The sequence below is a fragment of the Neoarius graeffei genome, chromosome 17 (genome assembly GCF_027579695.1).
Source record: "Neoarius graeffei isolate fNeoGra1 chromosome 17, fNeoGra1.pri, whole genome shotgun sequence".
Classification (NCBI taxonomy): Eukaryota; Metazoa; Chordata; class Actinopteri; order Siluriformes; family Ariidae; genus Neoarius; species Neoarius graeffei.
The window spans coordinates 71,539,941-71,559,383 of record NC_083585.1 but is presented as its reverse complement, the minus strand read 5'-3'; the positions used below and the strand labels follow the sequence as shown (position 1 = coordinate 71,559,383).

Here is a 19,443-nt window from a genome sequence, read left to right as displayed (position 1 = left end):
CATACACAGAGTATGTGTGAGGAGTAAATTCACCTCAATCTCTCGCAGTTTTGCGCGTTTCTCTTCACTCATCTCCGAGAGCTTGACCGATTTAGGATCCTGATGTTCCTCTTTTGCAGGCTGAGAGTGAGACTGCAGCTCTGACAAGGAACTCTTCACAGTCTCCTTCACATCAGCCTCATGTGTTTTCCTGTTAGGTACAGTGGTTTGGTTACTTACACTCATCAACAAGACGACAAAATTTGACAGCCATTTTATTTTTAGCAATTAAAAATAAAAGAAAATGGCATCCATTTTTACCTCTCGCCACTTTTCTCAGACTCTTCAGGCAAATCAAAGACTTCCCATTTTGATGTAGTTACAGCTGTGAATCAAACATCAGTAATCTTTAAGATACACAGAAATCACAAAGCAGCTGACAGAGAATGTCAAATAAACCTTTATAAAATACCCTGAGCCTCGAGAGCAGCTCCGTCCACTTCCTCCCACTTAGATGGAGCCATTTTAAACCCAGGTTTCGGCCCGTCCACTACACAAAGTTCAAGTCAGTCAGTCATTTTACACAAGAGGTTCATTTTCATCTAAATCCATGTGATGTGATCTGTCTAAAAAAAGTTAACATTACTATTGTGTGGAACGTGTTGAGACTGAAACATTCCTCACCTGTATCTGATTAACTTCAACCTGTTTGTCAGGGTTTAAATCCCACCAGTCTCATCAATCTGTATAAAATTATTACTACTACAAATACCTTAAAAAAATACCAGACAAGCTGACGACACAAAATCTGTTTGTTATTCCTGACACATGGCTGAAGGGGTGGAGTCAGTTTTTTGTTACTATGGCAATGATCTGTGACATTCTCACCCTGAACACCTGAGGTGTGTTCGTACAGAGGGTTAGTGTGCGCGAGTGAAAATGTAAGTGACTCACGAGGAAGGCCGTCCAGTTCTTCCTCTGATCCTTTTATTGGAACACCGTCCAGGTCATCCAGCGGAGCACCATCTAGTGGAGCTCCATCGATTGGTGTACCATCAACATCCTCTAAAGGAGCTCCATCCAACTCCTCTTCCACAATGGGGGCACCATCCAAATCCTCAGCTTGCTCAGTGGGCTGAGACAGACAGACAGACAGACAGACACACTCCATTTCTAATTGTCTAGTAGGGTTATTTTCTCACATCAGGGACATTTTTTGATGTAAATCAGACCAAAGCTTTAAATCACATTTCAGGTCAAGTAGAGGTCAAAGTGAGGGAAAGTGGACAAGAGCACATAAAGAACAGAAGTGGAACACAGCCATGGTGTTAAATCCTCACCTCGGACACTTCAGCCTCCTTTTCTGGATCGAGACTGACAAGTCCCAGAAAAATGTTCTGGAGTTTGATGAGAAATGGATCAGGATACACGGCCCACTCCTCCCACGCTCGGAAACACGACATCACTCTTTGCTGGGACAATAAAGTGAAAGACCATTATTAAACAACCTCCATTTCAGTTAGAGGCTCCAGCAGGTCTCCCACACACACACAAAGATGACAAATTTAGGAATTCTGACTCTCACAAACAGCTGCTTCACATATTTAAATACAAGACCAGTGTGTACCTTAAAATTCTCAGACTGTAAGTGGCCCTGTATCGTCTTAAAGGTGGCGTTGAGATCAGAGAATATCTGAGACAATTTAATCTCAAAGCTGGTAAAGAAAAATGGCAAATTAATGATGTCAGGGTGCTTACAAATTCAGAGACAAAGAAAAAGAATTGCATAATGGACTTACAATTTTCGATAATAGGAGGCATTAGCAACTTTTGCTGAGGAGTTATACAACACATCAGACACCAAATATAACCTCGCAATCTGTGAAAAAATTATTAAAAAGACAGGTTATTAACCAAAACAGACCCTAACGTCTGCATGAGAAGTGCTGGGAACAGAAGCAGCCCTTGTACATCGCCTATATTTAGCCTGTTAGTCAGAGCAGACAAACAGGCTAAACCGACTGTCTGCTAGCTGCACAGAGTTGTCACTCAGGGTCCACTACATCAAGACTGTGTCTGTTCCCCGGGCTAAACAAAAAGGTAGAAATATTCAGAGAGTTTGTTCCAGTAACCTAATCAATATAAAATTAGATCATACTGACTGTACAGCTGCTGCCAGCACCTTTGATCTAAAGGTGGGGCTATTAAATATTAGCTCTCTTACATCTAAAGCGCTAATGGTTAATGAACTCATTACTGATCAGGAGTTTAATGTACTTTGTTTAACTGAAACATGGATTAAGTCAAATGAATATATAGCATTAAATGAAGTGAGTCCTCCTGGATACAGTTATATACACCAGCCTCGTCTAACTGGCAGAGGAGGAGGCATCGCGGTTATTTATAATGATGATCTAGGTAACACACAAACCTGGTTATAAATAGGGGTGGGCAAAAATATTGATACGGCGATATATCGCGATACTTTGTCTTCCGATTCAATATCGATACTCAAAATTTGAATATCGATATTTTTTCAAATAAATCATTTTTCAGACGGGTTGTAAATCCAGTACGACTTCTGCACCTCCGTTCTGCAAGGTGTCGCTGTGCCGCTACCTCACTGCAAGACATTCGTCGTCTTCTCTTTTTTCCCCCAGCGGTTGCAGTGAGGAAAAAAAACAAGCAAGCATGGCTGTTAACGTAAACCTAGAGACGCCGCCGAACTTTAAGGCAGATGTTTGGAGGTACTTTGGATTCCAAAAGAAAGGAGAAAAAAAAAAGTGAGCTGGACAAAGAGTACGCACTTTGCAAAACCTGTTTCGCTCCAATTAGATATTCAGGTAACACAACAAACTTGCGAACTTACTTAGCACGACACCACCCCGACATATTAGCTCAGCCGGAGCCACCGAAACCCGACCCAAAGCAAACTACACTGGACAGCGCCAAAGTCCTCCCGTCTACTTCAGTGATGTGTGACTTACTGTAACTGTGAACTTAATTTTGTCATTTAAGGCCAAAGGCAAGAAGTTGCACTTTATTTTGCATTTTCAATTTTAGTGTGTGAGAGACACTGCATTTCATTTTGAGTATTTACTCTAAGTTCAGAAGAAACATGATTCACTGAGGTTTCAGTTCAGTTTCAGTGTGTGGACACTGACCCACACTGCACTTTGTTTCATAATTGTGCTCAGGGAGACTAAGATGCCCACTGCACTTTTCAGTGTGTTCCAGACAGTGTGTTGTTCCTGCAAATATGTTGTAACTTGCGCTCGTATAGTTACAATAAAATGGCATGGATAATTTGAATTACATTGTTTTGACTCAGTTTGTCCCATGAATTATCACCATCATCTGATGTACATACAACTCGGATTTTAAGATGCATAATGCATTTTACATTTTTCAGTGAACTATGTAGAATATCGCAATATATCGCAAAATTCTGATATCGCAATATCGTATCGTGATGCGTATCGTATCGTGAGGTCCTTGGCAATACCCACCCCTAGTTATAAACTTAATACATTTGAAGTTCTTCATACTCATATAATGTATGTAGCCTCGAAAAATAAGTCTACCTAGTTAATTCCATTGCTTATTATTTACAGGCCCCCGGGGCCATATTCTGAGTTTCTTTCTGAATTTGCAGATTTTATCTCAGATCTGGTTATTTCCTTAGACAAAGCTTTAGTTGTCGGAGATTTTAATATTCACTTCGATAACCCAGAAGACCCTTTAAAAACAGCGTTTGTGTCCATTTTAGATTCAGTAGGGATTAATCAGAATGTCATAGGACCGACCCATAATGGTGGTCACATTCAGGTTAAACGTAGACAATATAGTCACACTTCCACAGTCTGAAGTTCTCAGATCATTATCTCATCTCATTCAAACTATGTCTGAGTAATAATATATGCACCTCACCACGCTACTGTATTAAACGTACATTCACGTCAACTACTGCACAGAGCTTTATAAATGATCTCCCAGAGTTATCAACTTTGATTGGGTCACTGTCAGCCCCTGCAGAACTTGATCAGGCAACTGAATGCTTAGAGTCAACATTCCGCCATACCTTAGATAATGTAGCTCCTCTTAAAAGGAAAATGGTCAGAGACAAAAAATTAGCACCCTGGTATAATGATGACACTCGCACATTAAAACAGACCACTCAAAAATTGGAACGTAAATGGCGTCAAACAAAATTGGTAGCGTTCAAATTAGCGTGGAAGGAGAGCTTCCTGAAGTATAGAAAAGCTCTTAGTGCTGCGAGATCAACATATCTCTCCTCCCTAATAGAACAAAAATAATCCTAGATTTCTATTTAATACTGTAGCAAAATTAACCAGGAATAAGTCCACTATAGACACATGCACACCTGCAGTATGTAGTAGCAACGACTTCATGAATTTTTTTAATGACAAAATTGAGACTATCCGACAAAAAATTCAAACTACTAATTTAAGGTCAGACAATGTAAGTGACCCTGTAGTTAACAATATAACTGTATCAGATCAGCAATTAGAATGTTTTACTCCCCTTAGAGAAACTGAATTACTTTCATTAATCTCCGCATCAAAAGCCTCACCTTGTGTACTAGATCCCTTACCTACACGTCTATTCAAACAGATAATACCTGACGTAATTGAGCCGCTTCTAAAAATAATAAATTCTTCTCTTACGATTGGCTATGTACCCAAATCCTTTAAACTAGCAGTTATCAAACCCCTGATTAAAAAACCTGACCTTGATCCCTGTCAGCTGTCCAATTATAGGCCAATAGCAAACCTCCCCTTTATCTCCAAGATCCTAGAAAAAGCTGTGGCACAGCAGTTATGCTCATATTTACATAGGAATAACATCCATGAAATGTATCAGTCAGGATTTAGACCTCATCATAGCACAGAGACAGCTCTGGTTAAAGTAGTAAATGACCTACTGTTGGCATCTGATCAGGGCTGCGTCTCGCTACTTGTGTTGCTTGACCTTAGTGCAGCATTTGATACCATTGATCATTCCATTCTTCTGGATAGACTAGAAAATGTTGTGGGAGTTAAGGGAACGGCCCTCTCCTGGCTCAGCTCTTATTTAACTGATCGCTATCAGTACGTTGATATAAATGGTGATATTTCTAGACGTACTGAGGTAAAGTTTGGTGTTCCACAAGGTTCTGTCTTGGGTCCACTGCTTTTTTCTTTATAAAATGTTACCTCTGGGTGATATTATTCGTAAACATTGTATTAGTTGTTATGCTGATGACACACAGTTGTATGTTTCTGCAAAACCTGATGAGAGACACCAGCTTAATAGAATTGAGGAATGTGTGAAGGACATTAGACACTGGATGCTTATTAATTTCCTTCTGCTTATCTCTGACAAGACTGAAGTACTTGTACTCGGACCACATGCAGCTAGAAGTAAGTTTTCTAATTCCACAGTAACTCTGGATGGCCTTTCTGTTTCTTCACGTGCAGCAGTAAAAGACCTCAGGGTGATTATTGACCCCAGTCTTTCATTCGAAACTCACATTGATAACATTACCTGGATAGCTTTCTTTCATCTCAGAAATATTGCTAAAATAAGAAATTTAATGTCACTACATGACGCGGAAAAACTAGTTCATGCTTTCGTTCCCTCCAGGTTGGATTATTGTAATGCCTTACTGTCTGGATGTTCCAATAAGTGTATAAACAAGCTCCAGTTAGTTCAAAATGCAGCAGCAAGAGTCCTTACTAAAACAAGAAAATATGACCCCATCACCCCTGTCTTATCCACACTGCATTGGCTCCCAATCAAATTTCGTACTGATTATAAAATACTACTATTGACCTTTAAAGCACTGAATGTTCTCGCACCACAGTACCTGAGTGAACTTCTGCTCCTCTATGACCTGCCACACCTACTTGGATCAAAAGGTGGAGGCTATCTGCTGGTACCTCGTATAGTGAAGGCTACATCAGGGGGCGGAGCCTTTTCTTACAAAGCCCCACAGTTATGGAACAGCCTTCCAAGTAGTGTTCAGGAATCAGACACAGTCTCTGTTTAAGTCTAGGCTGAAAACATATCTGTTTAGTCAAGCCTTTTGTTAATGGTGTTTATGAGGTAAAGGTGTAGATCTGGAGGGTCCTCAGACAGAGTGTTTTGGTAAACTGGGATGTACGGATGCTGTCAGTCCCCACTTGCTTGCTCACTCGAGTTTGTTGATGGTGTAGTGGCTGCTGCTTTATGTCCCGGGGCCCCTCATGCCTGTGTTACCTTCTGGCTCTCCCCTTTTAGTTATGCTGTCCTAGTTAGTTGCCGGAGTCCCTGCTTGTACTCAGCGCAAAGTGTATACTGTTCCTACTTATTCAGGTGACATTGGGCATACCTAACAACCTGCGTTTTCTCTCCCTCTCCCCCCAAAATCTGTTCCTCTGAGTTACATGGAGTCAACAGGAAATCTTTTGGTGGAGAGGGTGGAGACCTCAACTGGCTCTCGTAGCCTGCAGGGAATTGACATTGACACCTGTTGCCTACACTTATTCAGGTGACAGTGGGCATACCCAACAACCTGTGTTTTCTCTCCCCCCCCCCCAATCTGTCCCTCTGAGTTACATGTCGGTCCTGGGATCGAGATGCTGAACCTCTTCTGCTCCTCAGACCTGCTTGATCCATCCTGGTGCCCTGTGTCTGGTTGGAGTCTCATTGCATCGCTCCTGTGGAGGATGGCCCCATGAGGACAGTTGAAAGTCACACCTGGAAGACGCTCTGGACACTTACAGTAATGCTTTTATGGCTGAGGACTACAGTTGACTTGCTAACTTTAGGACTGCAGTTGTCATGAACAGTTTTGCACTCAAGTTTCCATCAATGAAGAGTTACATCATCAACGAAACTGACTTCATGTTAAAACTTATTATAGTCCTGCTGTCTGTTGTTGCTCAAATTGGGATGGGTTCCCTTTTGAGTCTGGTTCCTCTCAAGGTTTCTTCCTCGTGTCATCTGAGGGAGTTTTTCCTTGCCACCGTCGCCACAGGCTTGCTCATTGGGGATAGATTAGGGATAAAATTAGCTCATGTTTTTAAGTCGTTCAAATTCTGTAAAGCTGCTTTGCGACAATGTTTATTGTTAAAAGCGCTATACAAATAAACTTGACTATATATACACACACTTGACTAAGGTGTTTGACCTTGTGAGCAGAAAGGACCTCTTCAAGCTCCTTGAGAAGATAAGATGCCCACAGAAGTTGCTGAAAGTGATGTTGCCATTCCATGAGGACATGATGGGCACAGTGCTGTTTAGCAGTTCCTCTTCCTCCCCATCAACAGCAGAGTGAAGCTAGGCTGTGTCCTTGCCCCCACCCTCTTCAGGATCTTCTCCCTGCTGCCGTCTTATGCCTTTAGTGCACCAGATGGCAGCGTGTTCAGACAGCAAGCTGTTCAATCTCTTCAGCCTCCGAGCCAAGTCCAAAGTCCGCCAGGTCATGCTCCAAGAAATGCCCTTTGCTGATGCCCTGGCCTCCCACACACAGGAAGTGACTACAGAGACTCATCAACCATCTTGTTGATGCCTACAAAGAATGTGGCTTTAAAATCAGCCTGAAGAAAACAAACGCGATGGGTCAAGATATCAGCAACGTGCCCGGCATCTCCATAGGGGACTACACCTTGGAAGTGGTCAAGAACTTCACATACCTTGGTTCTACAATCTCCAACAACCTATCCCTTGAAGCTGAGATCAGCAAGCGCATTGGCAAAGCAGTATCAAGACTGTCCAAAAGGGTGTGGGAAAACAACAAGCTGACCACAAACACCAAGATCTTGGTGTACAGCACCTGTGTGTTGAGCACCCTATTCTATGGCAGAGAAACCTGGACGGCTTATACCCGACAGGAACGTCACCTCAAAGGCTTCCATCTGCGTTGTCTGCAACGCATCTTGGGTATATCCTGGCAGGATAGAGCACCCAACAAGGATGTCCTCAAGCGGGCAAACACTCCAAGCATGTATGTATTGCTGTTCCAGAGACGCCTGCGATGGCTCGGCCATGTCAGTCGCACGGAGGATGGGCGCATCCCAAAGGACGTCCTCTACAGCAAGCTTGCATCAGGCTCAAGATGCGTTGGATGGCCAACTGTGCATTATAAGAACATACGCAAGAGGGGCATGAAGTCCACCGAAATAAACCTCGACTCATGGGAAACAGCTGCATTTGATTGCAGCAACTGACATTGTATCATCTGGACTAGGGATGGCGAAAACTAAAAAAAATCTTGACCGACCACCGAGCCTCATTAGCCGGTTAACCTATGAGTTTAAACAGGGATGCAAACGGCGCGCCTTTTTCACGGCTCGTGCAGATTCGATTTTTTTTTGGGGGGGGGGGGCGTTGGAGTGTCTGAATAATTTCATCAGAGTAAATTCTGTATTAAAATTACTACATAAGCAAATGCCGTTATAGTCCATGAATAAGCCGTGAAAAAGTCGCCATCTGCGCTTTTAGTTTGTGTGGAGAGATATGATCTGCAATAACATGCATTGTTGACTACAGACCGAAACATACTTTCAGAATGCACTGGCCAAGGCAGGACTAAACTCCATGTGCCTTCTAATAATAATTTTAAAAAAAACAAAAACAAAAAAAACAATAGTAATTTGTAAGCTAAAAAGCCTGTGTCTACACTTTTTTCTTTCGCCGAGTGGCAGCGGGAGGGCGGGACATGACTGAATGGGTGTTTTTGATTTGTCAGCTGTCTTTAACTGGGGCGGGACATGACTGAATGGGTGTTTCTGATTTGTCAGCTGTCGTCCTTACACCGCATGGCATGCCCAAGCGTTTACAAACACAGAATTCCAGGTTCTCCGCTCCAAAATCGGCAGCTTCAAAACGATTGATTTTTTTTTTCCACCGACAACCAAAAAAAAAAAATTAACCGGTTGACGTTGATTCAGTCAACCACCGGTCAAACGGTCATCGGTTAACATCCCTAGTCTGGACAGGTGTTAGGAGAGCTGAGGCCAGGAGAGAACAGCTGTGGCACGACAGAAGGGAAGGACAAAGAGCGAGAGCAGCCTCCACACCCTCACTACCAACAGCATACACATGCAGCAACTGTGGCAAAGACTGCCACTCAAGAATCGGACTTTAGCGCCACAGTGGACGCTGCTGCAATGCAGTGATTTGACATTTCCGGTGCAGTCCACTGTCTTTTGAGACAGGAGGAGACGATGATGAATCAAAAAAGTACCACCACTAAATATCTTTACTTTGTGTTGTCAAAATGTTTCTTTTATATTCAGTACATATACAGTAACGTTCACACAATCAACCCCATGCAGGTAAGTGAAGAGTCCTGACCTTTTTAGGAAGTGGTGTTTTCAGGATGGACAGAGACTCTGTGATGCACTCGACAATCTCTTCTGCAGCGTCAGCATGAGTGAGACAGAACAGCATGGCCTCAGCAACGTCACTCCTCCTGGGGGTGAGACCTCGCAGAATCTCCTCGAGTTTATCCCTCTCACTGTAAACACACGTGTACACAGAATTAAAAACAAGCTTTACTCACAGATTTACAGGTGCATGTGCTAAAAATTACTATTAATGGAAGAATTCTTCCTTCCATTTTTTCCTGCTTTCATGTGTATTAGGTATCATACTCGTCTTTCAGAGATCCTTTCTTAATGCCTTCTTCCTCTTCCTCTTCCTCAATCTCCTCCTCCTGAGGTGTGCCATGCAGATAAGGGTTCAGAGGAGGCGGTCGCCACAACGAGCCGTTCTTAAACAACCTGAAGTCCTCCGTCCTCCATTTTGTTGGAGAATCTCCCTGCGCATGAAATTTTAGAGTTCAGTCTCAGCTTACTGCTTCTAACCCAGCACAGAGGGTGTGTGTGCACGTGCTGAAACTTACCTGTAGGATGGAGTACAACTTCCAGCGGTAATACACATGAGCCGGGCTTTGATTCTCAAATAAAAACCTGCATGCGCACATATAAATATATTTATATTGCATATAAATACACTGACTTGACATGCACAGGTAATTTATTTTAAATGTTTTCAAGATTTAAGCCTTTTTATTGCCACAGCTGTGAGAGGTTCATAACTGATTCATGGAAGACAGTTTTATTTTGACCCTCTCCATGTACAGCTATATAATTCAAAATGAATGAAACATTTTTATCAGATTTATAGAGGTTCGTGAACAGCACACATGTAATAAAGCTCACCTGTACAAGGGGTTGTTAATTTCTCTGTTCATGATCATGGCCTCGAACATAGGACCTTCACGCACCACAAACTCTATCATCCGGTGGATTAGAGAGAGCAAATTCCTACAAAAGCAACACAATTAGACATGGATTCAAAGCCATCACCAAAACACACACACCCACACATTCCCTACTGCTTTATCTCTGACACACACCCCTCACTGATTCTCACTCACATTAATACATCATCTCAAATATCTCTCACACACACACTCACGCATTTTACTATATTAGTGTAGATTGAGTGGTGAGTGAATAGTGAACAGTGCAGTGTGTAAGGTTTAAAACTGACTGGCAGTGTAACAACACACACACTGTGAGGATGAGGACAATGGCAATTTGCTAACAGCACTGCTCCCTCACTCACATTGCCTTTAACGTCACCTGTTCATGCTAATGGTTTAATTACCAGGCCAAAGGGGCAGGACATTAAATCTAACACATCATGTAAAGGTGATTTATTGCTTTGGGTCAGAATGTAGAAAATCACAGTCACAAAGCATTGGAGCCGATCATACCAATGTCATTCTGTATACTTTCCCCAATCCTCAGTCCTGTGACGTTTTCCTGGTCCCTCGCTGCTGCAGTTCAACTGGTGCTGCTCACCAAGGCCAAGGTCAAAGGTCACTGACACTACATGGGATCGGGTGCTGCACTTTTTACCCACACTACTGCGGCGGTTCAGGTGAGCATCAGCCATAGGCAGGGGTGTGTGCGCGTGTATGTCTGTCATCACTGTGCAGTACCACTAGTTATTCAACAATGTATGTTCTCCAGTAGACACTGTAGCTCACCGACACTGCGTGTTTACTGCTTTTTCTGAGATTATATCAAATGCCATAGCATATACACTACGGAGAATAAACATGCCATCCCTGACACAAAGCCTGTGTTGAAACACTTCTCAATGAGTGCACGTACGTGTGCACATGAATGAACAAGTAGGTGATGAACACCGATGAATGAGTAGGTGTGTCCGCACTCTTAACTGGTACTGCATGTCATGGCAATAATATATGCACTTTGCCATATTATCACCTCAAACATACATTCACATCAACTACACAAAATTTATCATCAATAGTCTACCAGACATATCACCTTTGATTGGATAGGGTTCCCACTGGCGCTCATCATGCTTGTCAGTGATGAACAGAAAATTAAGCTTATTTTTAATAGCGCTTTTAACAATAGACAGTCACAAAGCAGCTTTACAGAATTTGAATGACTTTAAACTTGAGCTAATTTTGTCCCTAATCTATCCCCAATGAGCAAGCCTGTAGCGAGGGTGGCAAGGAAAAACTCCCTCAGACGACATGAGGAAGAAACCTCGAGAGGAAGCAGACTCAAAAGGGAACCCATCTTCATTTGGGTGATAACAGATAACAAAATTACTAGCAGTTGTCACAGTGATGAATATATTTTTTCATCTTTATCACCACCACAAGTCACCTTTTATACAAATCCCTCCCCTTTTGCCAAAATCCAACCCCAGTGAAGAGACGGCAGGAAGCCGGTGTGTAAACACATGCTTGTGACCAATAAAAATCAACCACACAATGACCAAATGAGCGCTGAGTTTTTGACCAATGGCAGTGCATCTTAATTGGCCTGATGTGGTGGGGTAATTAACTCTGTGAACTAAACAATGATACAGTCTAAGCTGGCAAAGTTTTTTGGACGGGCTTCTTCAAGCACTGAAGATTATTTAAGGGCTCAAACAGCCACGGGGAGAGAGACACTCGGAGCCCCGACAGCCCTGAGCACATTGGACAGCATCAGTAATACTGGGGTCAGTAAAACACAGTCCCAGCCCCGACCGCCCCGAGCATGTCGGACAGCATCGGTAATACAGGAGCCCCTACCGTCCCTGAGCACATCTGACAGCATCAGTAATACAGGGGTCGGTAAAAAACACTCAGAGCCCCGACTGCCCCTGAGCACGTTAAACAGCGTCAGTAATGCAGGGTCAGTAAGACACACAAATCAAGTTTATTTGACTTGACACACAGAACCCCGACCATCTCCAAGCATATCGGACAGCGTCAATAATACAGGGGTCGGTAAAACACACTCAGAACCCTAACTGCCCCTGAGTACATTGGACAGCATCAGTAATACAGGGGTCGGTAAGACACACAGAACCCCGACCGTCCCTGAGCACGTCCTCACTGATCGTGAGATTTATCTTAACATGCGAATGAAAATCCTGACAGCCTGTGTCCGTCCGCTTACTTTATAGTGTGCAAGCATGGCATCTTACCAAGGTGGAACTGAATAAGATTGAGGTGGTTTGGAACAATTTTCTAAGGAAAATGGTTGCAGGTGGATTTGCTCGTAAGAATGTACCACCACTATCTAGAAAACACAAGGTGGGAAATGAGCCAAAAACCTCAGAGGGGGAACTTGATTGGGCCTATAAGATAACTAATGCCTGGTTGCATGAAATTACCCAGTCAGTCAATTTCAGACATTTGCCAAGTACAACATTTGAAATATATAGCCCACGTATGCAGAATAAGCAATGACGCTATCCAAAAAAAAAAAAAAGATCCTATTCGACAAGAATAGGATCTTCACAAGGGAGCTACATTTCAGGGGCATGGCATGTGGAGTCCGTGTCAAACATTTGTTGTTGTTTGAACACCATGTCATTCTGTGCTCGGTTTGTAAATCAACAGGAAACTCAGATTCCTTCACTCTTCCCAGATTCTTCTGGACTCTGTTCAATTGTAAATCAAGTTTTGTGTTGAAGTAAAAGGTTAAAGGGAGCCCTAATATCTCTCTAGAATAATTCCATGTTAAATTAACCTTCAGTAAGCTCAAACTAAATAGGTTTTTATTTTAGCTTGATGGTGCCCAGGCTGCCCAAAGTCAAGTCTTTCTTCTTAGAGGCTGGAGTGGAGCCCAAATTTTATCTGTAATGGAGAGGCCTAGCTGTATCGGTACAAATATTTGAATTGTGCCAGTTTGGTTTGTATAAAACTGTATTAAGTTCACTTTTGATAAGTCGCTAACTAAGAAAAGGTGAAGAATACTTTTTTGACTATCTTTCAAGGAAAAAAAAAAAAAAAAAAAGTGGTGAATATTTTTCAGAACCCAGGGGGAACCCTGATTGGATCACCATCAGACCACAAAGAAACTGAAGTGGCAACTGAACACTTAGAGTCAATGTTCTGCTATACCCTAGACCAGGGGTGTCCAAACTGATCCATAAAGGGCCGTGTGGCTGCAGGTTTTCATTCCAGCCATGCAGCAGCACACCTGATTTGGCTTATTCAATCAACTGACACACCCACCCTTTAATCAAGGGTGGGTGTGGCTGCAAGTATTTGACTGTGTGAGGACAGTTCAGTTGATTGATTGAGCCAAGTCAGGTGTGCTGCTGCATGGCTGGAATGAAAACCTGCAGCCACACGGCCCTTTATGGATCAGTTTGGACACCCCTGCCCTAGACAATGCATCCCACTTATTTATTTATTAAAAAAAAAAACCCGGGGGTGGTGGGGGGTTAGGTTTTGTTTTATTAACTTTGTAGGGGATGTCGATGTTCGCCTTCTGGACAACTGTCAGGTCAGCAGTCCTCCCCATGATTGTGGTTGTGTGTACTGAACTAGACCAATAGATACATGGGATTTATACTGTTTTACTCAAACAAAATACGCTAATATTTTGAGATTTTTTAAAAATTTGTTTTGCTGTAGGTCGTAATTATCAAAATTAAAATCAAATGCTTGAAAAGTTTTAGTTTACATGTAGTGAGTCTTGACTATATTACATTTTCACTTTCTTAAATAACTGATGGAAAATATTCAACTTTTTCACAATATTGTAATTGTTTGAGATGAACTAATACATGTTACTCTGGGTAAAATTATCTGTAAGCATGGAATTAGCTTCCACTGTTGTATGTTTGGATGAGACACAGTTGTATGTTTCAGCAAAACCAGACGAGAGAAACCAGCTGAATAAAATTAAGGAATGTGTAAAGGACATTAGACACTGGATGCTTATTAACTTCCTCCTACAATCACAAATAAGAAAAAGTTGGAACAGTGCGGAAAAAGCAAACTAAAAAGAAAGCAGTGATTTGTAAATGTACTTTGACTTGTATTTCATTGCAGACAGAATGAACCCAAGATATTTCATGTTTTGTTGGTCAACTTCATTTCCTTTGTTTATATCCACCCATTCCTGAGCTTCAGTCCTGCAACACGTTCAAAAAAAAGTTGGGGTGGGGAAATTTAGGGCGAGTAACGAGGTAAAACAAATAATGATGTGAAACAGGTGATGCCAACAGGTGACTGTAATCATGATTTGGTACAAAATCAGTATCCAGGAAAGGCCGAGTCTTTGAGGAGTAAAGATGGGCTGAGGCTCTCCAGTTTGTCAACAAGTCCATGAGAAAATTATTGAAATGTTTAAAGCATATACGCAGAACCATGGCCTCACTTTCGTTTATAAGTGCCTCGAGACCTCAAGAATGGCACAATCCCCGCGGTTGTTGCTAAAACCGGCGACATCCCATTCCATCCCGGGTTTTAGTAATTGCCTCAGCCAAGCAGTAATTGCGGAGTACTCAGTATGGAGAGAATGACTGAAGCAGCCGTCTAATTTCTAAACTGGATATTGCTGCCATCTTGCCCTTACATGGAAGAAACGAATGATTGGAGAACTGAACAAACAACTGAAAGTCAGATTTTTTTTTTTTTGAAACAATCAGCCACAAGATCGGCCTTCAAGAAGTGAGAACACAGACGGGTAAGCTCCGACTCTCATTTGGATTAAAAAAACAAAACAAAAAAAAAAAACCTCGTTTTCCTGCATTTAGATTCAATACATGTAACTAGTATTGTGTGTTTAAGTTAGCGATATACGATTATTTAATTTGCTTCAGAATGTGATTGTCTCAGTTCATCTTATTATTTAATGAGCCATTTACATTTTATCAGTGAAAATGCATGCACAGGGGTGATAGCGTTCCGGCGCCGCGCCGGATTTCCGGCGTACCGTGGCTGGGGGAAGAAAAAAAAAAAATCTAGTTTGCCCATTGTCATTCTGAGATGCGCAGATAGACAGTAAAGGGAATTCCGAATTCCCTTTACTGTCTATCTGCGCATCTCAGAATGACAATGGGCGAACTAGATTTTTTTTTTTTTTCCCCAGCCACGGTACGCCGGAAATCCGGCGCGGCGCCGGAACGCTATCACCCCTGCATGCATGTACATTGCATAAGTTATAACACCCATCCTGTTTTAATGAGAGTCAACCCACAATCAATGGAGTCAAATCAGTCTTAGTTGAGCAAGTCGTAACAGTACTTCCTACTTTCATCATAAATTATTATTTATATGACTTTGGTCTATAGCTGTAAAAGGCTTTGGCCTTAAAACCGGTTACCGCTGTGACGTCACGCACTCAGGGCTGGCTGGCTCAGCTCCAATCACAACTTTGCGGTCGATTTTAACTCTCAAAAATATTTTTTTTAATTCCCATTTATGCAGCATACAAGAGTCAAGGATGAAGATACTATCCACTCAGAAATGTATGTAAAAATAAAGGTTCTGCGTATATCCTTTAAAAGCAATGTTCCTGAAACAATGATAGGAAGGGATTTGGATATTTCACCCTCTACGGTATATATCCTCATTAAACCATTCAAGAAATCTGGAAGAATTTCGGTATGTAAAGGGCTCAAGCCTAATCTGAACCCCCATGATCTCCGATCCCTCAGATGGCATGGCATCAAGAACTCATTCATCTACAGCTGTTAGAACCACATGGGCTCGAGATTATTTTGGAAAACCTTTATCAAGCTACAATACGGAGTTACATCCACAAACACCAGTTAAAACTTTCCTGTGCAAAAGGGAAGTCTTATGTTAACCGTGTCCAGAAGCAGCGTCGACTTCTCTGGGCTCGGAGGCGTCTGGGATGGACCATCACACAGTGGGAACGGGTATTGTGGTCAGACGAATCAGTATTCCAGGTCTTTTTTGGAAGAAATGGACACCGTGTGCTCCAGACCAAACAGGAAAAGGACCATTCAGACCGTTAGCAGGAACGAGTCCAAAAGTCAGCGTGTATCATGGTATGGGGTTGGGTCAGTGCCCTTGGCAAAGGTAACTTACACTTCTGTGATGGAGCATTAATGCAGAAAAGTACACAGATTTTGGAGCAACATCTGCTGCCTTCAAGACGACGTCTTTTCCAGGGAGATTTCAACAAGACGATGCAAAACCACATCCTGCTCACATTACAAAGGCGTGGCTGTGGAAGAGGAGGGCGTGTCCCCTCCGTCCCCAATAGAGAATGTGTGGAGAATGTAGAAATGAAAAATATGACAGCGACAACCCCGTACTGTTACACATCTTAAGACCGGTTTACAGGAAGAACGGGACAAAAATAACCCCTGAAACACTTCATCACTTGGAGTCTTCAGTCCATAAACATCTTAAGTGTTGGGAGAAGGAACAGGAACGTTATAAAATGAGAACTGCTCTACGGTCTCCCTTTTTAAAATCTGGTGCAAGAATCAAAACTGGAATAAGTGTTTTTTTCCATTAAAGAAAAATTTAAATTCATGAAGTAAAACATCAACTGTGCTCTTGTATTGAGCGCAATGCATGTCAAAGATTTATTTACAAATCATTGTTTTCAGTTTTAATTTCAACATACCATCCCAACTTATTTCTGATTGTGTGCGTATGCACGTGTGTGTGTTTGTGTATACATACGTGTGCGCATGTAAACCTCATAACATCAATAACAATCCCATTATCACATCACCCTCAGGTCTGTGTGTTTTCTGCCTCTGCTTATGGGGAGATGTGTCTAATCCGCAAAATACATAATTTAACTATCTGAATCATAAGCTATAAACATTCAGCAAGTGTATAACATGCTTTTGGGTTTTGTTTTTAAACACTTTTCTAAACAAACACACACGCTCATGTGCACACATACACACAAAGACCAAACACTTAACTTTAATACACTTTATAACTGGTACGGAGCTAAACTATTATTACTGCATTTCAAGTTCACTTTCATCAACTCTGGAGGGTGTGTGTGTGTGTGTGTGTGTTTTCATGCACTGCCTCAACTGTTGCTCAGCTGAACAGCTTGTGTAGTGCTCACATGTCCAATTGTTTAAACTACAGAGACTTTGTCTACATTGGATAAGAACTTGGAGAAGAAGAGAAACATGTACCTTTCTGTTGGGATAACCACTTTGACTATGGCTTGCGACAGAGTCTGGATATGAAGTCACATCAGATAATAAACATAGAATAGACGTGAGTATTGTTAAAAGGAAACAAGCATAATACTATATGAAACATTGACCTACAACAATAAAACGTCTACGCTGGTCAGTTTTAAAACTTTATAACTGAACTACTGACACTTTACACCACACTGTCTACAGTCTTAACGCAATTAATCTCTAACAACAAAACCAACAACATCGTGGTCTGAAGATAACATCAAGACCTACAAATATGGCAAGAGTGAGTTTTCATTCTAAATGACTTACCCGGATCAGCGTATTGTGTTTATTCTACTCTACAGTTATAGGAATTTCACTGTCACAGGGTTTTATTCCTCACAGCAGCCTCGTGAATTCCATCACAGACTGGAATCAGACAGATGAATTAAGTCAGTAGGAGAATCCAATTTTCTTTCACTCGGAAGAAACGTGTTGGGGAGTTTACTGCTTTTTACTGCTAATCGTATTTAGACACTCAGTATTAACCATACTGATCAGACCTCAGTCACAAATCTCAGCTAAATCTCACAGAGATCAGAATGAAGTGAGGGAGCTGTGAGGAACTCATCCCAGTGTTATAAATGAACCCCTTTTCCTCATAACTAACTTGACAGAGCTAATTACAGCTTTATGGTTGCATGGCATCCGTGTGGAGTGAGTTACCTTCTCAAACTCGTCTTTGTTCTTGGGAGGAGGGGGCATGGGGGCGTTGGGGTTCTTCAGCCTCTCTTTGGGCTGAGCGTTGAAGGGCAGACCAGAGGGTGGAGGAGGGAGTGTGTGCTCCATCATGGATGGAGGGATGTAGATGGGGTGGGGGGGAATGGGCACACCTTTGCCCCATCCCAACTTCATTTCAAAGTTCATTATCATTTTTCCTGGAAGACATAACCAACATTAAAACACTGCAGGGGGCTGAAATGCCCCCTTCCATACACTTGTCTTCCATACGCTCGTCTGAAAAGACTATCAGAAATCCGTTTAATACAATGTGCTGCAGCTCAGGGGAAACAGACTCTCTCACACACACACACACAGGCATGAAGGCAAGTCAACCGAGCGGTCTTTTAACAACTCAATCTGAAACAAAACACTAACAAACGTAAAAAACATTACCATAAGTCAATGACAATAGCGCTAGTGTAAACGTCATGTGGAGAAAACTGATGTGATAAAAAGCAGCAAGGCAAAGAGCAATGTGATGGAAAGCAATGAGTGACAAAAACAGATTTGTAGAGTTTTACACTGTTGTTTAACATGCACACACCATTTAAATGTTTAAGCGCTCGTTCTGCATCTCTCCTCGTCATGAAGGCCACAAAGCCACAGTTTCTCTCTCGGGCTCTCTCCTCATCAGTCCGGGGCCACATGATCTTCACGCTTGCTAATGGCCCATAGCGTCCAAACTCCTGACACAACATCTCCTCATTCATCTACAACACAAACAGAACAGAGTCTAAAATAAAAAGGCCCAAAAGAGGAGGAAGAAGGAAAAAAAAAAAAAAAACACCACATTGACTGAGGGTCACATGACCATGCTCAACTGTTCATGCTTTACACACAATTTTCCTCTCTTACTGAAGTTTAAGAGCATTAATAGATCATTCAGAATGGTGGACGGTGCTAAGGGACACTCATGATATTTGGTGGTAAAGTGAGCATGCAGTAGAACCTGAAGAAGCTTCATTACTCCAGTGTCAGTCATGTAGCACTGTCAGCTTTCACGCAGTGTTCATTATTACAACTGTGTGTGCATTTGTTCCAGTGACACTACACACTGAAACTGAACTCAGCTGCTGCTTACGTTACTGTTAAGGGCAAGTCAAAGTACAACATAAATTAGAGAAACCGAATTTAAATTTGTAGTTGCAAATGTAAAAATGTGCTGTCGGTCCATTGCTCTCAAATGACCCTTTCTACTGCTACTTTAAAATCTTTATACGT

At 42.0% G+C, this 19,443-nt stretch overlaps 1 protein-coding gene across 1 annotated transcript in view; it reads right to left on the bottom strand.

The window, feature by feature from the left end:
- u2surp (U2 snRNP-associated SURP domain containing) overlaps positions 1–19,443 on the bottom strand; it is a 54,307-nt gene that overhangs the window by 23,053 nt on the left and 11,811 nt on the right. Inside the window, exons 8-21 of the mRNA XM_060897976.1 lie at positions 18,767–18,932; positions 18,166–18,377; positions 17,446–17,489; positions 10,191–10,295; positions 9,872–9,938; positions 9,621–9,787; positions 9,322–9,484; positions 1,779–1,858; positions 1,607–1,694; positions 1,320–1,451; positions 934–1,114; positions 452–529; positions 301–364; positions 34–190 (exon numbers count right to left, since the gene is read on the bottom strand). Of these exons, the coding sequence (XP_060753959.1) occupies positions 34–190; positions 301–364; positions 452–529; positions 934–1,114; positions 1,320–1,451; positions 1,607–1,694; positions 1,779–1,858; positions 9,322–9,484; positions 9,621–9,787; positions 9,872–9,938; positions 10,191–10,295; positions 17,446–17,489; positions 18,166–18,377; positions 18,767–18,932 (1,704 nt within the window). The remainder of the gene's footprint in view (positions 1–33; positions 191–300; positions 365–451; positions 530–933; positions 1,115–1,319; positions 1,452–1,606; positions 1,695–1,778; positions 1,859–9,321; positions 9,485–9,620; positions 9,788–9,871; positions 9,939–10,190; positions 10,296–17,445; positions 17,490–18,165; positions 18,378–18,766; positions 18,933–19,443) is intronic.